Source organism: Lonchura striata, chromosome 1 (genome assembly GCF_046129695.1).
Source record: "Lonchura striata isolate bLonStr1 chromosome 1, bLonStr1.mat, whole genome shotgun sequence".
Taxonomy (NCBI): domain Eukaryota; kingdom Metazoa; phylum Chordata; class Aves; order Passeriformes; family Estrildidae; genus Lonchura; species Lonchura striata.
In genome coordinates this window covers 109871639-109891711 of record NC_134603.1, presented here as the reverse complement: position 1 = coordinate 109891711, position 20073 = coordinate 109871639, and the positions used below count along the sequence as shown (strand labels likewise).

General features: G+C 42.3%; 1 protein-coding gene across 1 annotated transcript in view; it reads right to left on the bottom strand.

Moving 5' to 3' along the window:
- The window catches only part of AOAH (acyloxyacyl hydrolase), a 72005-nt gene that overhangs the window by 38663 nt on the left and 13269 nt on the right, over positions 1-20073 (bottom strand). Inside the window, 5 exon segments of the mRNA XM_021553287.3 lie at positions 622-692; positions 6513-6572; positions 13664-13763; positions 14866-14926; positions 19299-19394. Of these exon segments, the coding sequence (XP_021408962.2) occupies positions 622-692; positions 6513-6572; positions 13664-13763; positions 14866-14926; positions 19299-19394 (388 nt within the window).

Sequence of the window (20073 nt, the reverse complement as noted above, 5' to 3'; positions counted from 1 at the left end):
TATACAGCTGATTTATTCTTAGACCTTCATGAGTATTCTTCCAAGTCATTGGAGTACATTCACAAATATGTTTTATGAGTAATTGCCCAGCTCATGTCCTTGGCCTTTCTTAGAAACTGACTCAAAGTCAGCACTGTCATGAGTTGTTTTTCCTGGATGCCATCTTAAACACCTTGGGATTGTTCTATGCTTCACAACTGGCATTCAGTTTGGGTTCCTCACAGAGTTATGCAGGTGCTGGTGGCCTTCCTGCACTAAGACATGGGCATCACAACTGGGTGAACAAATTAAGTGAAGAAGTTTCTTGGGCTCAGAAAATCTCAGGAGAAAAGTGGCTTCCTCTTGGAGATGCCTTATCTGTGAGTGTGTCACTTACTTGAGCTCTGGGATGTGCTAAAATTGAGCAAATGCTTTAAGCAATAAAACAACCACAACGATTCCTGTGAAGAATATTACTTACCTGAACCCTGTGCAGGCTCTTTCTGTACTACCTAGACAGTGGTTTTATAAAGAAAACCAACACAGGTAAATACGGGAAGCTCTGTTAGCTAAGGATGACTTTTGAAAGAAGCAAATTTACCATGTTCTGCTTCTGGTTAAAGACTGAAAATGTATACATACTATTTAATCTTCTCACACAGGTTAGCCAGAAGAGGAAATGTGCATACACTTGAGAACCCCAGGAAGCTTTTCTGGAGAGGAAGAAAAATAAAAGTAGATGGATGCATTAGTTCACAGTGGTGGTGTAGCTTGGCATATTCAGTGTTAGTAAATTACAGGGTGTATTTTCTGCCTAGGAACATCCAAAAACTCCAGTGATGTCAATAAGGATGCTACATGCCAGAGGATTTAGATCTGACACAGCAGTCAAGGATTAAGGCTGAGCATTTTACCAACCAACTATTCTTGCTTTCAAAGACTTGTAAAACTCAAAAAAGAAAGAAAAATTCCGGTCTTCTCTTCTCTCTGTCTTCTCTCATGTAATCAATTTTTTTTTTCATTCTTTGTAAAAATTAGTGTTCTCACATTTGGTAAACATGGTGGCACCTGATACAGTGCAAAACTAGTGAAAGCCACACATTTGGAGCCACGAGACTGGTTTCTACATGTCAAAGGCCAGGGACAACTCTAAGAAGAGGAGAAATGAGAGACTCCAGACTGTGCATAGAATACTCTTGATTTTTTTTTAAAATGAGATTTTTACCTGAAAATCTAGATTTTATCTTGGCCAAACCTGTAAGATATAAAAGACAGCTGCTGCCAGAAAAACTCCTTCAATATTAGTAGCTCATATCCTTGGGCAAATCCAGTTGATGCTCCATGTAGCCAGGAAGTTTCAGAAGCTGAAAGAGACCTTCCTAATGAATTGTGTTGCATGGGCATTTAATCCCACAGACATGCTGCTCATGTGGCTTCACTGTGAGTTCATTTGGTCTCAAAACACTGAGGGTGCTCAAGTGGTCTCTAAATGCAGAGGGCTAGTTGTGCACAGCCCAGTTCTTGGTATTCACTGAGGCTAAATTTACCATGTAAATATGGAGCAGATGAGCAGATGGGCATACTCATAACATTATGCAAAGAAGACTAATTGTTTATGCAGACACAGTACTTGAAAGCTCTGTCCTTGGACCAACTGCCATGTGTTACGTACTTTATATACACTGAAAAAAAAGAGTAAGGTAGTCCTCAACCTATTGGTATTACAGCCCCTTGTGAAACAGAAGGTACAGCTTGGATACAGCTCAGCAGAGGCCAGTGGAAGGTTATTACACACCATGTGGGTCTATAACCCCAGTGTATACAGCTCTGAGTGACAAAGGAAAACTTTGAGGTAGTACAGCAAGGCAGTGAGGTCAAGGAGTTTAAGGCATTGCCTTGTAGCTCCAGAGAAGGTGTTTGCTTGGACAGGTAGCAAGGGGCAATGGAAATAAGGGTCTCATGCTGCCCAGAGAAGGAGGTCAAGCACAGAAATATGCCAAAGCTAGGATCTCAGGGTGGAGAGGAGAACTGGGCTAGTGGAGAGGGGACAGAGCCCGTAGTACAAAGATTGCAGCCAACATTTGTGCTGGTGGCTGAAGTGACCATGCAGCAAGATGAAGATGAAAAAGAGCAGTACCTTTCTTAGGTACCACTGAAAAGGAGGAGGAGGAGGAGAGACCTGCAGTGGAGCAGGAGCTGTAACAGTGCACTTTCTGAAGAAGGCAAAAGTGAAATCAAGGAGAAAAGAAAAAGGAAGGCCAAGGAGACAAGAAACCTGAAAAAAGCTACCAATTAACTTTCTTCAGCTCTGTCCAAAACACTCAAATGACAAAGCTTTAGTCACACTAGCTTGGAGGGGGAGGAGGTACTGGGGGAGTGAAAGGAGAAACCAGAACACAACCACAAAAGAAGTGGGGAGAAAAAGCCAAAAGCAGCCAAGGAAGTGGGGTCTTTTCTGAGGCTGAAAGGCCAGCCTGGTTCCACTGCTGTCCCTCCAGTTGCCCTCTGCACTTCCCCATCCCTCTGCACCTCTGTATCCAAGCTATTGGCTGCCTTAGGGCTGTGTCCTGCAGCATGGCTGGGACACAGGCCTTTTTGCTCTGTGTGTATGGTCAGGTGGGCAGAGAGCATGAGAGATGCACAGACAGGATGCCAGCTTTTTCAAAGAGATTTACAAACCTATGAATGGTTCCTGGAAAGAGGAAAGGAAACACTTCCTCCCCCTCTTCATGTAGGACTAATCCTGCCAACAGAAGCACCAGAGATTCTTTAAGCCTTGCATCAGGCTAAGATTTGCAGGGTCTTCATCTGAGCTGTCAGCTTTTCACTTCAGCCTAAGTCACAGTATGCAAAGCCTTTGAAGTTAAGGCACCTGGAGCCAAAACCGCACTAGAAAGACAAACTACAGGGCTTGCAAAAAATAAGTACATAAGTAAAACCTCCTTTTATTCTGCTCACAGGCTGTGCTAAAAGTTTACCCTTTGCTGTAAACAGAATAAAATTGTTCCTTTTTTCTCAGCTAGTATTTTGAAAATTCTTGCTGACTGGCTCTCCATTGATTTCAAAGGAAGGTTATTCTGCAGTCACAAAGACTGCCCAACTTTGGTGGGAATGGATGCATGATGATGATCTGACAATGCTATTGCTGAGGACCAGCTGCAGCAGCATTCCAAAGCCCAGCAGCCTCTGGCTCCACAGCCTTTGTATTCCCACACCAGGTGGGACAGTGAGATCTGGAGGTAATGCTGTAGCTCTGCTTGGCATTGTGCAGGAGAGTGGCTCATTGTAGGAATATAAAAAGGTAAAAGATTTTAGAAAGTGCAAAAAGGCCCTAGAAAGTAGGCATAAAGCTGAGAAAGGCTGGGAAATTTTAAAGCCTTTTCATGGGAAGCTAGGAAGAACTAAGTGAATACATTTATATTTATCATAAGGAACAAGAAAGAACAAGAACTTATTGATAGTTTGAGATGTGAAAAGTCCTAGATATATACATTGTAAAGATAGAAAAAGTTTCCATCTTATATAATGAATTCTTGTGTATTGTAGGAATATAAAAAGGTAAAAAACTTTAGAAAGTGCAAAAAGGCCCCAGAAGGTAGACAGAAAGTAGATTTGCATGGATGTTTGTTTCTCTGTGTCTCTTGTTTTTTGCTTGTATAATACAGACAGATAATAAATCCTAAGTCTGCAAACAGCCAGGGTCTAATCCAATTTTGTGAGACACGGACCGATTCAGCAGAGCTTATCTGACCTTTGAGGCTGTCTTGGGCTACTCTCAAAAGGCAAGGAATACAGGTATAAAAAAGGAGGGAATCTTCATGTGAACAGGCACTATTGGGTCCTTCCCAACAGAGACAGACTACAATTGCAGCATGGGTTGTTGATGGAAGATGGGCTACTTGCCCCTGTGTAACATGAGTGAGCAGGCAGGAGATCAGCTTATGTCCTTCTCTGCCTGTCAGCTCGCTTTGGGCTCCCTCCATGGCTTCCCACTTGTCCCACTGCCAGGCTGTGACTTGCAGGGACCTTGTAGTCATCACAGGATTGTACAAATGTTGCCTGCTCTCATTAAATGACAGAATTCTAATCACCATTTTTTCATTGCTATTGCTCAAAGATGCCCTTAGTATCTTCTTCACCCACAGGAAAAGTTAATGCTAGAGGTGCTCACAATGATTGATTATACTAATATCCTATTCATTGCCTGTTAACATTCCCTAATGACATTTCCGTAATTATTTTAATTGGTTTTACTAAAAAGAATAGCAATGAGCCCCTAATGCTTGTTGGTGTTTGGTTTAAGCCAATGCCTTACAGATGGCTCACTCCTTTCAATGAACAGAGATATTTATTAGAATTTTTTTTGGTTGTAGCTGCATCTCTATATCTGCTGAATACCTTTTCTTTTCCCCAAACTCATAATGATCCTAAGAAATTCCAGATAATGTGAAATCCTGGGATCCAGATGGATCTCCCATTCTCATTACAACAGCCATCATCACATCTCTTTTTTTTGTGCAGTCACACACAGCTGCCATGCCAAGATGGGGACAGTTCACTTGCAAGAACTTCTTCAGAAGGCTTTCCCCAATTATACAATGCAGCAAAAGCAACCAAAAGAGCAGATATGGAAAGATTTAACAGATCCAATTTGACTTTTTTGTATAGCATGAGCCAGAGCATGAAAGAGCCCAAATGAATGTTTTTCCTTTTTCACTGATGTTTATGCAGGGATGTCCTACCACAGCTGGGGTGTTTCTGGTTCCTCATCCACACACTCAGCCAGGTAATTTTCTCCCCAGGCAGTGAGAGCACTTCAGCTCTCACTAAGGTGTATCTGCCTGTGCAGGTAGGATCATGATTTGGGAACCTTGAGACTGTGCAGATGATTTCCTTACTCTTTCATCACACGCTGCTGCTCTGGGATACATGGCTTATGCAAGCATGATTCACACTGTGTTCCCTCCTAGAGATTCTCTTTTGTGTTTCTTACTGCATTGTTTTTCTGGATCTGTAAATAACTTCAGTCTGGGTGAATGGGAAATTGCAAGCTGAAGCAATGCCTCTAGAAATGTTATTTTCTATTTTCCAGGTTGAAAATAAGTTTCAGCCAGGGTCATTACAGGAAACACTCTTGGAATAACCGCAGGAGAGGCCTGAGCAAGCATATGATACGTGTTTCAATTTGAGTTGACCTTGCATTGTGCAAGAGGTTTGGAAATACATTGAAACCCAACTGTGACCTTTCTGCTTCGAGTCTGTTTGTCCTTCCTGCTGGTAAAAAGGTAAATAGGAGCAGCAAGCGGGTGAAGGCCAATGGAGATTGAGAGAGGTATCAGGGCATTGAGCAGTTTTGAGGGTATGTGAGAGTAAAGGCAAAATAGGAGAGCCTATTGCACCTAAAGACTGACGCCAACCATGCCACCCTACCCAGGACAGCCTGAAAGGATGTGGTATGCCCATCCCAAGAAAGTGGGATGTGGCTGCCCATGTGAGGGACTCAGCCCAATATGCCAAGGGTATAGCACATGCAAGGAAGCAAAGGAATTTTATCCCACAGGGCAGCACCCCCATGCCAGTCCCTCTCCAGCCCTGTGCCTGATCTCCAGCTCACAGAGAGGACCTGCTTGGCTCACAGCATCTCATGACAGGTGTTAGCTGTGACGTGGGGACTTGCTCCACGGAAAGAAGAATAAAGATTTCGTGCAATTTGAGTGGAAATTGCAGGCCATCAGTAGGACAGCACTGAATAGGAAAGGAAATGAGTAAGAGATCCTGCTGGTTGCTGTTCTGTGGGAGCTGAGGCCCTCTCAGACAAGCGCCCCTCCAGCGCTTTATTTCCCTGTCTTGGTAATTTGGCAATTGCCCAAAGGCTAATCAGGCACCTCAATTTTCACTTTTGTGACTAGCATCACAGTAAGGATTCAGGAATAAGCAATATAAATAATTTCTTCACAAACAGTTAAAGTATTTCCTCTGCATTAAGTGACTTAACTGGAAGCAAACTCGAGGGCTGAACTGACTCACCTAAGTGAACCTAGCAGAATAAAAGCTGCTACTCTTCTCTGCAACCCTTCAGAGATCCTCTACAAATCTGAGAACTGTTGGAGGCAGAAAGATTTCAAATTCCATTTTTTCAAATTTTAGAGGCAAAGGCCTCCTCTGTCTCATAAATACAGGAAAAATACACAGGATTTGCATTCAGGCCATTGCTTGAGTTTCAGACAGCCCCAAAGCACAGTTGCTCTGCTGTGAGGCAGTGAGTCAGTTCATGGTGCACCCACTTACATACAGCTACCAGGTAGGTGCATTTTTCGTTATTTTATATGCTCCCCCCACACTTTCATATTTTTTCTTTATTTCTCCCTCTCTTTCTTCCAGTGTCACCTGATAGAGCAGATCTTGTATCAAGTAGGAGTGAGTCAGCATCCAATTCAATGCTAATCAGGAGGATTCACGGTCAAGACAAAACAAACAAGGACTCACTCCTGATAAAATGCCAGTAAAACACCCTAACACCATCGATTTCTTACCAGGTCCTTGGAAGTCTTCATAATTCTTTTTGCTTTTCTTATTGCAACACTCAGTCCCACCTAGGAGAGCAAGAACAAAATGAAAAACAACCAGATCAGCCTCACAGTATCCTACCAACTTTTCTCCCCATTTCCTACCATTTTTTCTATTTTAATATCAGTCACAGCAAAGAAATGATGTATGAGTCCACAAACTCCTCATCAGTTACTTTTTATTGGACTAACAATCAATTATCCAGTCACCTTCTATGAAACTCCAGTAGCAAGAGTTCATTTATTTTGCTCCAGGGCATCATTTATTTCCCAAGGAAAAGTCCAGATCAGTTGAAGAGCTGAAATTCATATCCTGACTGCACTGTGTGAGTGCAGAGGACATACTTCTCTAGCGACTCCTCCTGAAGGAAAACTAATCCATTAAAAGGCTAAAAGAGCATTACTCGTGTAACATCAGTCTGACTTGGGGTGGGAGGGTACAGAGGAAACATTTGCTCTTGCATGGATAAGGGTTATACTCAGCTGAGGTTCATCCTGGCAGGGGAGCATGGCATGCAGGAAGGTACAAAGCAGGGAGCAGAGTTTGGAAAGAAAATCCCCTGCTAAGGATCCAGGAAGGTTATCTTTTTATTCTGGAAATACTGACTGGAGAGCAAGTTCTTGCTGACAGCATCAAGATAGTTTTTCTGTTGGGTACATGCCAACTTGTGCTGAAGAGGCATTTTGGGATACCTCCACAGTGTGGATACTTACACCTACATAGAAAGAAAGAGTAGGAGGACCATTCCAAGAAAAGGTCTTGGAGAGGCATCAGGTTGGCCATTATAAGGCCACGGGTTACAAATAAGTCAACTACTAGTGATAGACAAAAGAATCCTGAAATTCCTTTGCGCACAAACTCTTTGGAGGAGCAGAGGAAATTTTGTGCAAGGGGCACCATCCATGAGTGTGAGTGACAGCCAAGGACCAGCTCTGCTGGCAGCAGGACAGATGGGCCATGTGTGGTGCAGCAAGGTCAAATTGCACACTGACGGCTGCTTGCCATGGCCAGGAACTGCCAAACACTGCCAAGGTGCTGCTCTCCAAGCTTTCCTCAAGGCTCTGCCATTGCAAAAGCCTCAACAAACACATCTTTACACCCCATGTGGTCCACAGCCTTGGGTGCTGCCTGAAGAAGTGTCGAGGCATGGGCAATAAGTAGCTGCTGTTTCTACACTCTGCCATTACTTGACCTGGCCTTAAGAAATTTGTATCACAGCACAGAAAGATCACACTGCTTCTCCTGCCACAAGGACTCTTCCCAGCCATGGAGGTGAGGGGATGCCCAGATATGCTCATGTCATCCAAAATATTTAACAACTCTGATGAACAGCACTTTCCAAATTCAGCCATATCTTTCCATAAGAAAGGAAGTTTTCACAACTCCAGTTTAGGAAAAGAAAGAAAAAAAAAAGAGAAGAGACAGTCAGAGGAGCCTGGGAGGGTTGAGGTAACACCAGTGTGCTCCCTGCTGCTGCTCCATTTTCAATTCAGGACAATATTCTTTTATCTCAGTGATGACAATGCCCATATGTTGTGCTGCATTTATTAGGCCACCTTTGAAAACAGCCATATCTGTGAAATATGATATGTGACATAACTAAGTGATGGCCTCTGTCCTCCTCCTCAACATTCAGCATGATGAAGGCTGAAAACTCTGCCTGTTTTCTCTCTCAGCAGGAAGAACCACTTATGCTCTGTAGGCTTTGAGAATTGGCAAAACCCCCCCAATCTTAAAATAAAAAAGGAGCTAAAACGCAATTATTTTTGAAAATGTTTCAAATGGAAAAAAAAATCCAGAATATTACAAATACGGTAGCACCTGATTTTTGTTCAAAACTGTTAGTGGGGACAAACTGTTCTGTCTGAAAATGACCTGCTATCATTCCCTCCTACAGCCCAGCCTAAGGACATTACTGGGTCTGAGGGCTCTGAGGTAAAGTCAGCACAAGTTTATATTTATCTGGACAGAGCTACAGGAACTCAGCAAGGGGGAAAATAGGATGCTTCAGCAAATGCTATTATTACAGCATTTGGAAAAAAAAAGAAAATGTCCCTCATGTGATGGCACCTTATTGAACAGCGGCATGCCAGATTAGAATATTAAAGCAGACTTAATTTGTATTTAAAGTAATCATTGCCAGCATTTTTGTGCTGGGGATAAAATTTAGCATGTCATTATAATTGATTTAGGCAGTGATCAAAGCAAATAAATTAACCGTGATATTCAAGGGTCAAAAATTTACAGTGAACAACACAAAGGGGTATGGATGGATAAGCATAAGCAGCAAGGAACACAGACTTCTAAGCTGCTGGGTTTTAATATATGTGTCACATTAATATATGTAGTTAATATATGTTTAATTCATGGTGCCTATAATCAGGGTATGTCACAAATAGATGAGAGAAGCTAGCAATGAACCAAGACATTGTTTTCTAGTTACTTCCCCTGGGCAACTGCTGTCCCCAAAACCAATCATGCATCTTATGTTTGCCATAGTTATGTTGTACAATGCCAGCTGTTATCATTTCTGCAATAAAATTACTTGAGAGGCAGATGTGAAAAATGGCTCGAAATTGAGTATAATAGAAGGAAAATTCCCAGAGAGGTAGGACTTATCAATCCTTTTCTGCTGGGCAGGGTGGGAGAGACATTTCTTGCTCACAGCAGCAGCATATGAGAAATCCATGCTTCAGAAAGCTACAGGAATACTGCACTTGGAAAGCAGAAAACAAGGGAAGAAAAGGCTGGAATGACGTTGCATGTAGAAAATGCTCTCTCTGAAGCATTAAAGTTGACACCTTCTCTCACTTCACAAGTTCCTTCACTCCAGGCTGGACGGTGAAAGACTGGCAGCTGAAATACCCACCGGGAAGAAAACACTCCTGGTTTCACGGATCGCATGTGATCCCTGACTGACACCAGCCTGTCAAGCCTGATGCTGAAGGCCATGCCACCCCTACAACCTCCCCTGCTGCACCTTGGCTTGCCAGGAGCCTCCTCTCTTTCCCATGGCATGAGAACACCACCAAGGAGGGGTTTCCCTAGGCTTCAGCCGCTGATGGGTGAGTCCTGGGGAGCAGCCAGCACCATGCACCCCAGCTGGAGCAGCCCTGCCACCCTGTGTGCACAAGATATCCAGCCATGAATGGGGCTGAGAGCAGGGTGTCACTGGGATTTCACTCACTGCCTTCTCTCAGTGTTCTCCACAAAGACCACACGTTCCCAGTAGTGATTTCTTTTTTGGCAAACAGATGTATTTCTCATAGTAAACAAAAGCATGAACCAACTCTAATTCTCTCTCATTTATCATCCTTGTTAGCCAGCTTTTTCCCAGGAGACCAGATATTTGTGAAACACTCCAAGTTTTCCTTCTAACTAATTTTCATCATCCTTTAGCAAAGAGTAGGAAGATAGCAAAATTCTGCAAAGCTTGTCAAATAGCACAGCTAAAAGTGGGATTTGTTCACGAGCAATGCTTCTTTGTCCTCACACAGTAATACCCACAAGGGATATGGCTTTGTAGAAAGTCAGTGAAAGACCTGATGGAGAGTACACAAACCAGCATGAGTGCTTGTGGCAGTGATGCTTATTTTGGCAAGATAAAATTATAAAAATATAAATAGTATATTTTTGCTGATGAAAAATGACTTCCACAAAATCCTATTGATGGAGATTAAGACAAAATACACAGCCAAAGGGTCTCTGATAATCTGGAGCATAAAAATGATGGGAAGCAGAAGAGGCATCCTGAAAGGCAGAAAGATGGAGTATAAACTTCCAGCAGACTGTTTTAGTGATTGCTAGAGCACTACTACAGTGCTGAAGTCGTCTGGCCCAAACAAATTAATTAAAGTATTGCCATTTAACCAAACAGGACAGCTGGCTTAAAACAATCTAGAGACAAGCTGAGAATAATCTCCAGGAAACCTGTTTGTTCTGAGGGACAGAAAGGAATCGTGGTAGGCACTGCATAAAATTCTTCACCCTATTTCAGCCCTTTTCACTCACTAGAGGAACATCCCTGTATTACACAACCTAGTGCAGAAAGTCCTCCAGCATATGAACTAATAAACATTTTTGGTTAAAACATCATCCAGTCATCCTAAACCAGGTATCTTGGGTGCCTGCACTACTGTCAGTCTTTTGGAGTGATTCTGCAGCCCATGTTAGAATATCTGTTGTTGATGTGGCTTAAACTACAAAGTGCATTACAGATGTACCTTGAACCACAAAGCATTTTATAGCAGCTTCAGATACTGTCCACTTTTCAGCCACCTTTAGTAACCCTTCACTTCTGATCTGCCCTACTAGTTTGTCTCTTTTCTTGAAGGAGACCCCAGTGTTGCCATCCTCATACTAAAGGGCAGAGGAGAAGCTTTGCTCTGCTCTAAAAGCCACTGGTGGCAAGAATAGGATCACAGGACCCATTACAAAGGAACAACTGGTTGCATGGTCATGCTGGTGATCCAGGAGCTGCAAGGATCCCTTCCAATCTTCCCTACCAGCATCAGAGGTCTGCCCCTGGAACTGATTGTCAGCAGAGGAGCCCACCATGCCCAAGCCCCAGCAACAGGGGGCTGCCCTTGACCAGACTGGATGCCCTTCTCCTCCAGCTCCGTGCTGGGAACACTGAGCTCCATGCGAATGGAGTGATATTTTTTATCCATAATTAGAGCAAAGTCTTCCAGAATAATCACAGAGTGCTAATAGCTCCAGGCAGCTTGGCAAAAAAAAAAAAAAAAAAAAAAAAATTGGGCTAATCTGTTAGAGACCAGGGAAGTATGTAAAGTGATGAAGTAATGCACATATCATTTACATGGATTGCGGCATCTCCATTAAGTAGACAGTTTGAAAGGCCTCTGAAGCAGGGGCTCTTCCTTCCTCAAAACACAAAACCTCAGTAAAGCAACCGTGCACAAACAGAAGAAAATAAACTAATGATGGAAAAAGCATGTTGATATTTGCCACTTTCCAAATTTTTATCTAGAGGCAAGTAAAATCTGAGCATTATGCAGCTATCCAAGGACAGGTAACATTATTTCTTTCATTCCCTTTGCCAGTACAAATATGATACTAATTCTGGGAAAATGGGCATCCAAAAGTCTAAATGAAGTACCTGAAAATCAATAGTGTTGGACAGAACAGTCATTAGTATTAAAGTCTTGTTCAAACACTCAGCAGGGGACTGCGCCAACATTTGGAGACTCATAAAACTGAAGTGATCAATCAAATTACAAACTAAAGGAGCAAATGTGAGGTAAACTGCATTTTATGCACCTGTGTCTCTGATTGTGTATTAATTTTTTCACCCATAATTCATCTTTACTCAGCCTGACTAGTCACAGAGTTACTGTGGGCAATTTATCAACCACTTGAGCATGAATTCCAAGCACTGCTTTTCTCCTCCCATCTCCTCATGCTCTCTCAGTGCACAAGGGGAGACAAAAAGAAGGGCACAGTCAGTGTAAAAAAAAGATTTTGTTGGTAGAGTTCCCTTATTCCTGTTGAGAAACAAATACCTTGACAGAAAGGGGTTTAACTACCACTCGGAAGGGAAGAGGGTTTGCTTGAGGGATAGTCTCCAGGCCTTGCAAAAAAGAGTCCAAGTTTTGTTTAAAAAAAATAAACCAAAGCCCCACAACATTCAGCCATTTTCCTCATGGACAGTGCACTCACTGAAGTGGTTGCTGGAGGTGGAACGAGATAACAACTTGGCCATACACCTGCTCTGGGAGATGCGTAAGAGCTCCCAAAGATGTGACAGCAACCCCACAAGTGGCATCCTTTCCCCTCTGTCTGATCAGCCTAGCATTTCAACACAGGTGTTCTAATTTCTTCACAGGAGCCTCCTTAGCCTAACTCACTGTGCAGCCATGGCGAGCCCATCCCTCTTTTTCAGTGCAGTTCATTGCCTGCATCCTCTTTCACTTCAAGAGGCACCTTGCACTTCTGACACTCAGTTCAAGATGGGGGATTTCTGATGGCACCTGTTTGATGAAGTTTGGGCAGTATTCTGGTTGAGTTGAGTTAGTGTGGGCCCTCTCTGCTGCTTGCACTCATCTTCTTTCACCCCTGTGTGGTTGCACACCCATAGATCTCTATGTTCACATATCGTGGAGCACAAACTCACACCTGAGGTAAAACAAATGTTACTGTCATTCTTGGAAGGCAAGTGTTTCCCCAGACCTTAATATTGGCAGAACTAGATCTATATTGGAGATGAACTGCAGATCATTAAAGCCCATAAAAATATTGCTGATTTCAATGACTGCTGGACTAGACCCTGTGTGAAACACCTCATGCAGACCAAACATGCCTTTCTCCATCCAGATGCAGGGAAAGAGATCTCCAAAAGTAAGTTCTGAAATGAATGATTTGCTTTTCAGCACCACCAAACAGCCCCCATCACTCTCAGGTTTTAGTGTGACTGGAGGTGCATGATGTCTGGAACAGAAAAAAATACTCACAACCAAAAGAATCCCAAAACAAACAATATCTGTTCAGACACCTGTGCAGATATGCAAGTATGCAAGTATGGCAAAGGTCTAGGACACGCAATCAAGGACCTGCAAATGTTGTAGCAAGTAACTGTACATCACAGAAGCAGTGGTAATTAAATATGAATTCAGCCTGTGGCAAAAGATAATGCACATTAGCTTAAACCTCTTGCACAGCAGACTAATCCAAGTCAAATAGCCCTGCATTTGCAGCAGGTAACTTGCACCCACGCAGGCTGTCACGGCAGATCAGGCAAGGTGGGGATCACTTGTTGTGCTGTAGTAACATGGGGGCATAGATGAACCTCAGCTGAGTATCTGCTTTGGGTTATTGTACTGCTTAACAATAAAGTCCCCACTCTTCCTCTCTGATCCAGACAGTACAAGAGAATTTGACCCTGTGACTCCCACACACCCTCAACCCAGTGGATGAGGGTCCATACAGCTAATGTGTGTTATGCACCTTTTGTTCAAACAGACATTTTTTAGGAACGTCCACGCTCTAAACGCTTATTTCCTAGACAATGCATGTGCAGTGGAAGCCTTCAAACTGCTCAATTCCAGCTTAAAAGACATTCCACAATCAGTAGTTTTAAGAAAAGTGGGAAACAACTCACCTTTGGAGGAGAGTAGAGATGACAAAGTGGTTGTCCTGGATCCTGTTTACACAGCCTCAAGGAATGGCAAACCACATCGGCATTCATTTCCCTGTCTATGCTGAATGAAATGGTGCATAAACAAAGACTATTATGTTTTTCTGGGCTCTTGAAAGTAGAAGCTATTTCCATGGGAAGCTAAATCTTTCCATCACACCACACAATAATCTCAGCTCACTTCACCGTGGCCCATAACCGCTGCTCAGGACAGTGTCGGGTTCTAAAGATTTTCTGCCACGACATCCTACTCAGCATTTAAAATTGGAACCCAGGATGATGAAAAAGGACTGTGCTCTACATGCAGCACCTGAATCAAATGCATTATAACTATTCTAGTTTTTTAATCAATCATAAGCCTGACAAAGATTTAAAGGTTAAAGTTAATGCATATGCAATTTGGCACATATGAATGTTCAATCATTAACTCAACAACATAACCAGAAATCCTTCAAAGATCCTTAACTTTTAATCACCAAGCATGAGCGCTAGGATTGTTTCTTCATTTTTGGGACATACCTCTGGGCTAATTAGGAATTAAATTAAAATGTTTGATTACAGCATTTCTTAGTCCTGTAAGCACTTTGCAGTCCCTTGGCTAGTTTTAAAAACAAAAATAAAAGCCCTAGGGAAGAAGAAGGTCTAGTAAAAGCTCTGTTAATTAAACTAAGAACTTTCAAAGAGGAATAAAATGACCTACATTTTATATTTTTAATCACTTAAATTAAATAGTAGGCTTCCCCAAGAGTGCATATCAAGGTCGGGTCTGAGAGCATGTAGGGGCTGACAATTAGAAAGCCTGATTAGAGTTAGAATGGAAAGCAAGAGCCAAGCAACAACTGTGTGATTTTATAGAACCTGTCTCACACATACAGGTTATTCAAATTCCTCCCTCAGCCAAATGAGCTGAATTTCAAAAGATAATTATATCAGGTGGGCCTGATCTGAGATTTAAATGGAATATCAAAATGGTTACCAGTGGCAGCCTGTGTTTATTCACTCAGGAATAGCTGTGCCAAATGCCAAACCAGAATCACTGTGAAGCACCTCTGCTTTAAAAATAATGTGATTTTAGGACTGAAATCCCTCCACTTCAACCTGACATCACATCTGTATATGTCAAGAACAAACTAAGCAAAAATCTGAGAGGACACAGCAATACTTACAGTTCAGCTATGTGTGGTCCGTAAAGTTCAGCAAGCACATAACAGAAACCTTGCAGTTTTTCTAGAAAACATAATTTAAATTTTTTTTTAAGTAATTGAACATGGTGAAACTGGTTTCGTAGCAGTCAAAATACATAAGCAGTTGGTTCATTAAGGTGAATGCTGATTTACCTTAGGGGGAAGCATGTGAATCTCTGACCTCAGTGAAGCAGCAGAGAATGGGAAAATCTGAATTTCTAGTCTTGCCTAAAAGCCTTCTGGCTTTAGGTAAGTCACATGATGAAGACAAAAAAGGACAAACTAACTTTTGTTCATTTTTATGAGTATGGAAAATGGAAAAGTCAAAAGAAATGTTGCATGCCACAAAATCTTTTAAGAAGTTTAAACAAACATCTCAGTAGGATTGAAAGGAGAAAGAAAACAAACACATAAATCAAAGCGCAGAAAGTGATATTGGGCTTGATGCTACTCCTAGAACTGCCTCGGAGCTTCTGGGGGCTTGTGGAGTTAAGAGAATATATTTTGTGTAGAGCAGGAGTTGTGCAGGAGTTATTGGATTCAAAGAAATACCTGACACTTTTCATTTGGCTTCCTTTCACAGTCTACAGCCGTGTGCCTTTTTGGGATGCTGGCTCAGGTGGTTTTCTTAATATGTGTGAAGCATGTAATTGATAAGACAGTTCATCAGAGATTTCTTTCAGGCACTGTTGTAAAATAACAGGGGATCCATGCACCTGAGCAAAGCCACCGAGGGAGAGTGAGGGTTTGAATACAAGCAGGCCACTGTTCTGACCATGCCGTGAAGGAAAAGTGCCTGTTTGTTGGCCTGAACAGACTAGAGCTGGTTAACCACGCACATATCCTGCAAAGGAGATGCCAGGCCTTGCTCCAGCTGGGGTAGTGCTGTGAAATATCATAAGAGACAGGTTCACACAAGTGCCGTGACAACTCCTCACTCCTTAGAATTGTTGTTTTCTCCTGCACCTCAATTACCCAGACAGATAAGTATCTGTACCTGGGGAAAAAAGCACAGAGTATTCTCAACTTTCCCAGAGAAAAGCCATAGAAACACCCAAAGCAGTCACTTCCCCCCAACGTTGGGCTGAATATTCCATTTTAACCAGGCTAGACTGGGGGGCTGCTGCATACAGGGTGGGTTGTTCTGCTGTGTGGAGGGTACATGGGTGTGCTCCTGCTCCCACAGCTGCTCTCCTGCCAGGACTGCAGGCACCCCAGCTGGCAACCTGCACCTGAGAAAGGAAGACTGGCACCAGGAAGGCATATCAGGGAATGAAGAGATAATTTTCCCAACACCCTCCTACTCATGGTGTTGCAGGCAGCTTCTGTAACTACAGTAGCTGATTTTTCTTATGCCATGACAGGTGTTTTATTTCAATCAAGTTATTAGCTTAATTTCTTTGCCTCCTTTGCCACATAACTCCTCACTATTGGCTCTTTAGAAGCAATCTGCAAGTAAAAATTGGTCTCCTGACTAGAATTAGATTTTATTCTTGTTCACCTAAAATGAAAGATGTCACAGACATCAATAACCTGTGTTTGGCATCACTGCTGATTGGAATACCCTCTGATGAGGCTTACCAGTGGGGTACCTGGCTCCCTAAGGTAGCCTGCAGGCAAATGTGGCTGGTTTCCCCAACACCTCCCCAGTGCATCACAGGTGATGGTTTCCTTATGAGTTTCTCAAACCAGCTGGTTTCCACAACATTTTTGGCTCTGAAGGAGCCAGCCGGCTGCTGTAACCTCTCCTGGTGTCGGAGAAGAGAGAAGTTTGGCTGCCTATCAGCTCTGGAGAACTGATAAAAGTATTTTGCTGGTAACACCAATTTTCTCATAGTAGTAATGTTAAATTATCAATAAGCATGTAAGGTCCTTTGGGAAGATTCAGATGCCATTCAGGCTTTGGCTTTCAACAAAACACCAAGACCAAAGCCACAGACAGCATTTACAGGACTTGCCATTGGAGCCAGGCTGCATTCATGTGTTCACAAATCTCCAGCTCCGCTAACACACACAAGGAGAGGATATTGCAAAGAGAAATCTCTGTTAGGAAAAAGCAGTGTAGGTAAGAAAAGAAGGGGAGAAAAAGAGAAAAATGATGAATAACTGTGGGTTTTCGGGGGCAAGAAAAGAGCTTAAAACTAAATGCTGGAAAATTCAGAGAAAATAGTATACTTGCTTCAGTTAAAAGAGATCCCCTAAGATCCCTTAGATCCTCTAAGAACAGTCCGGAAGGTTTTCATATATAGCTTCATAGTCGTGGAAACACAAACCCTGGCTGAGTCCCAGAGGACAAATATTGGCAAAAAAGATGCTATTATCATGTTGCCATTTGTACTTGAGCTCTAAGTACACAGTTGTGTACTTGAGCTCTAAGCTGACACAGCAGTGGTCAACACAGAAGCAGAGCATGACTCAGAGGCAAAGCTGGAGGCAGAGGGTCTCAAAGCACATTTTGGGTATCAGACACCTCTATGCCATCAAGCAGACAGTCAGTATCCAGGTGAACATACATCCTTGCTAAGAACACCTCTTACACTGTGAATACTGCCCTTCCCCCACACCTGGCCTTTCTATCTGCTCAAGAGCCTTCTTCACTCATGACATACTATTCTTATTTTCATAGGTCTATTTGCCATGTCACTTGAATCACACACATTGCAAGTATTTCCATACAAATGAGGCTGTGGTTCTGTTTTCTACACAGCCTGTAAGATTGAGTGGGACTGACAGGTACTGAAATTTTATCTTTCTCTAAGCATTTTTTGTTCTTCAGCATCACATAACTTTACAGAAGGCTTGATCCAAACCTGACTTGATTGTAATCAGAATCATAGGAGGCCCTCAAAAACTCCACTTTCTAAGGTTTTTGGAGTCCTACTCCTTTTTATGCCTTAAGAAAAGCCTCACTGCCATTAATTTGTTGCTTTATTCTTGCTATGGATTGTAGGCATGTGCATAATAATGAAATTGTTTCTCCATCTGAAATGCATGGCGTGCCTTGGCAGGTTTGCTCCTCACGAGCATCCAAAGTTTTTCCACCATTTCAAGCAGCAAGAGGAAACTGTTGATTCCTGTTGGGCTGCAGTGTTCACCTCCCAGGAGAAGATAAATCAGGTTACACTCTAGCTCCCACACAATCCATAGGATTTTTCACTCCTTTCAAGTTCAGGGTCAGGTTTTTTTCTACTGGATATATCCATGCATCTCAGAAGGTAACTGGATTATACAGACTAAACTAAAGGGATAATAGGATTTTATGTGTGTAAAGAATGGCAGCTGAAAAGAAATATCTTGACATGTCAGAAGAACAAGGTCCACTGAGTGAATCATGAATACAGAGCTAGCATGTCATAATTTAAAGAACAAAATTGTGTTTTAATAGCAGGATCAGTGCTTCTAATTGCAACTTCATGGTTATGTGCCTGTAATTTACAACACTGAGGATATGACTTATGGAATAGAAATCAGATAAGCGTCATTCTATTGATGAATAAATCCTAGCAATTAGCTCCCTGCCCCATTCTGCCTTGGGAAATCCTTCCTTGGAAAGGAGGGAATTAATATTCTACACATATCCTCTGTGAAACTGGGGTCTGCAGAGCAAGACGGTTTTCTCAGAGACACAATTCATGAAATCATATAAAAATGACATTTTAATGAAGAATCCTAAGCCATCTTTTTACATTAATAACATTAAAAAGATATCATGAATGTGAGATCTAGCTACTTAAATATTTATAGGATTGGTGTGTGAGGCACAAAGCTATTCTGGCATTCAAACTGTTCTCTATTTAGGGGTGTGCCTGTGGAGCTCCAATCTCCTTTGGGTAGATAAAATAAGGGGCAGAAAAAGGGGAGTCTTACATATATTCACATGGAATAGATATCGCTTTTGAAATTTGTATCACCAATTACTTTTCAGAAGCTTTTCTGTGCACATCAAATGCTCACATCTTACACCTGTCAGCCTCATCTCATTTTTAAAATGTTACAATAGCAGTTCCCACACCCGCTGAAAACATTTTCATCTTCACTGTTGCTATAAAGACCCATATCAACAAGCAGGAGGAGTGGTGGGGCATACAGTGAATCTATTCTTAATCTGCTAACAAAGAGACTAAGGGGAGAAAAAGAAAGGGAACTGGTCTGCATGCGTTGGTGCTCACATGTGTGTGGGGCTTAATATAGCCCCATTCACTCTAACTTTTGGGACAAAATCCCAGCTCTGAATCTAAGTGAAGCCATGTCACTGACTTCCCTGTAAATAGCAATTTGCTATCACCCAGCTACACACATTTGAGGTCCTGCACAAGAGGTGGATAAAGTTTTTTCAGAATTCCAATGCAAGTTTTGAATTAACAGGGAAATAGATCAGCACCAACGTGGCATATGGCACATTATTTGGTACTTACCAGGTATGTAGTCACACAGTCTCTCCACAGCTGCCTTTACTGTACTGTTGTGCCACTGTGCAAGCTGTTCGATGACAGACACGACAAGCACACATCCTTCAAGAAAACAAAGAACCAAAAAGAAGGAATACCATTATTGGTGAAATGTTACGAAGCTCCCTGCACCACAGAAATATTTCTGGCATCTTTGGACATTTTATTTCTTGAGATGATAGGTGTTCAAGGGGAAAAAACATCAGTGAATTCCTGTCTTCATTCAAACCCTGTAAGTTATTAGAGAGAGAATGCTGATTCCAGAGCACCACAAAGAACAGCCTGGCTTTTAAAGCACTGTATGGTGCTCCTGGAAAAATGACTCCATTCTTTCAAGGTTGAAAATTGAGGAGTCAAAGGGATAGCCATTGTTACAACTGCCTGCTTGATCACCTGATCTCTCATTTTATCTCACAAGAAAAAAGGCACAGGTCTATATGAGCAGGACTTTTATACCTCTCCACACAAGCAGCACAGAGAGGTACAAAAACTGGAAACCAAATGTTTGTTACTGCCTACAGAAGAGAAGTCACACCACAGACATATGTGCTGACCATGACAGAGCATCCATGCCATCATTTCTTCACAGACTTTCTTGTGAAGCCCAGCAATGCTCAGCACACACAAGGCTGCTGAGCCCAGCTACACATTTGTTAAAACCAAAATGTCTTCACAGTTCATTCTGCTCTGCCTCTGTGGTTGGAAAGAAACCATTTCCTATGACCTATGAATCTGGTTATTT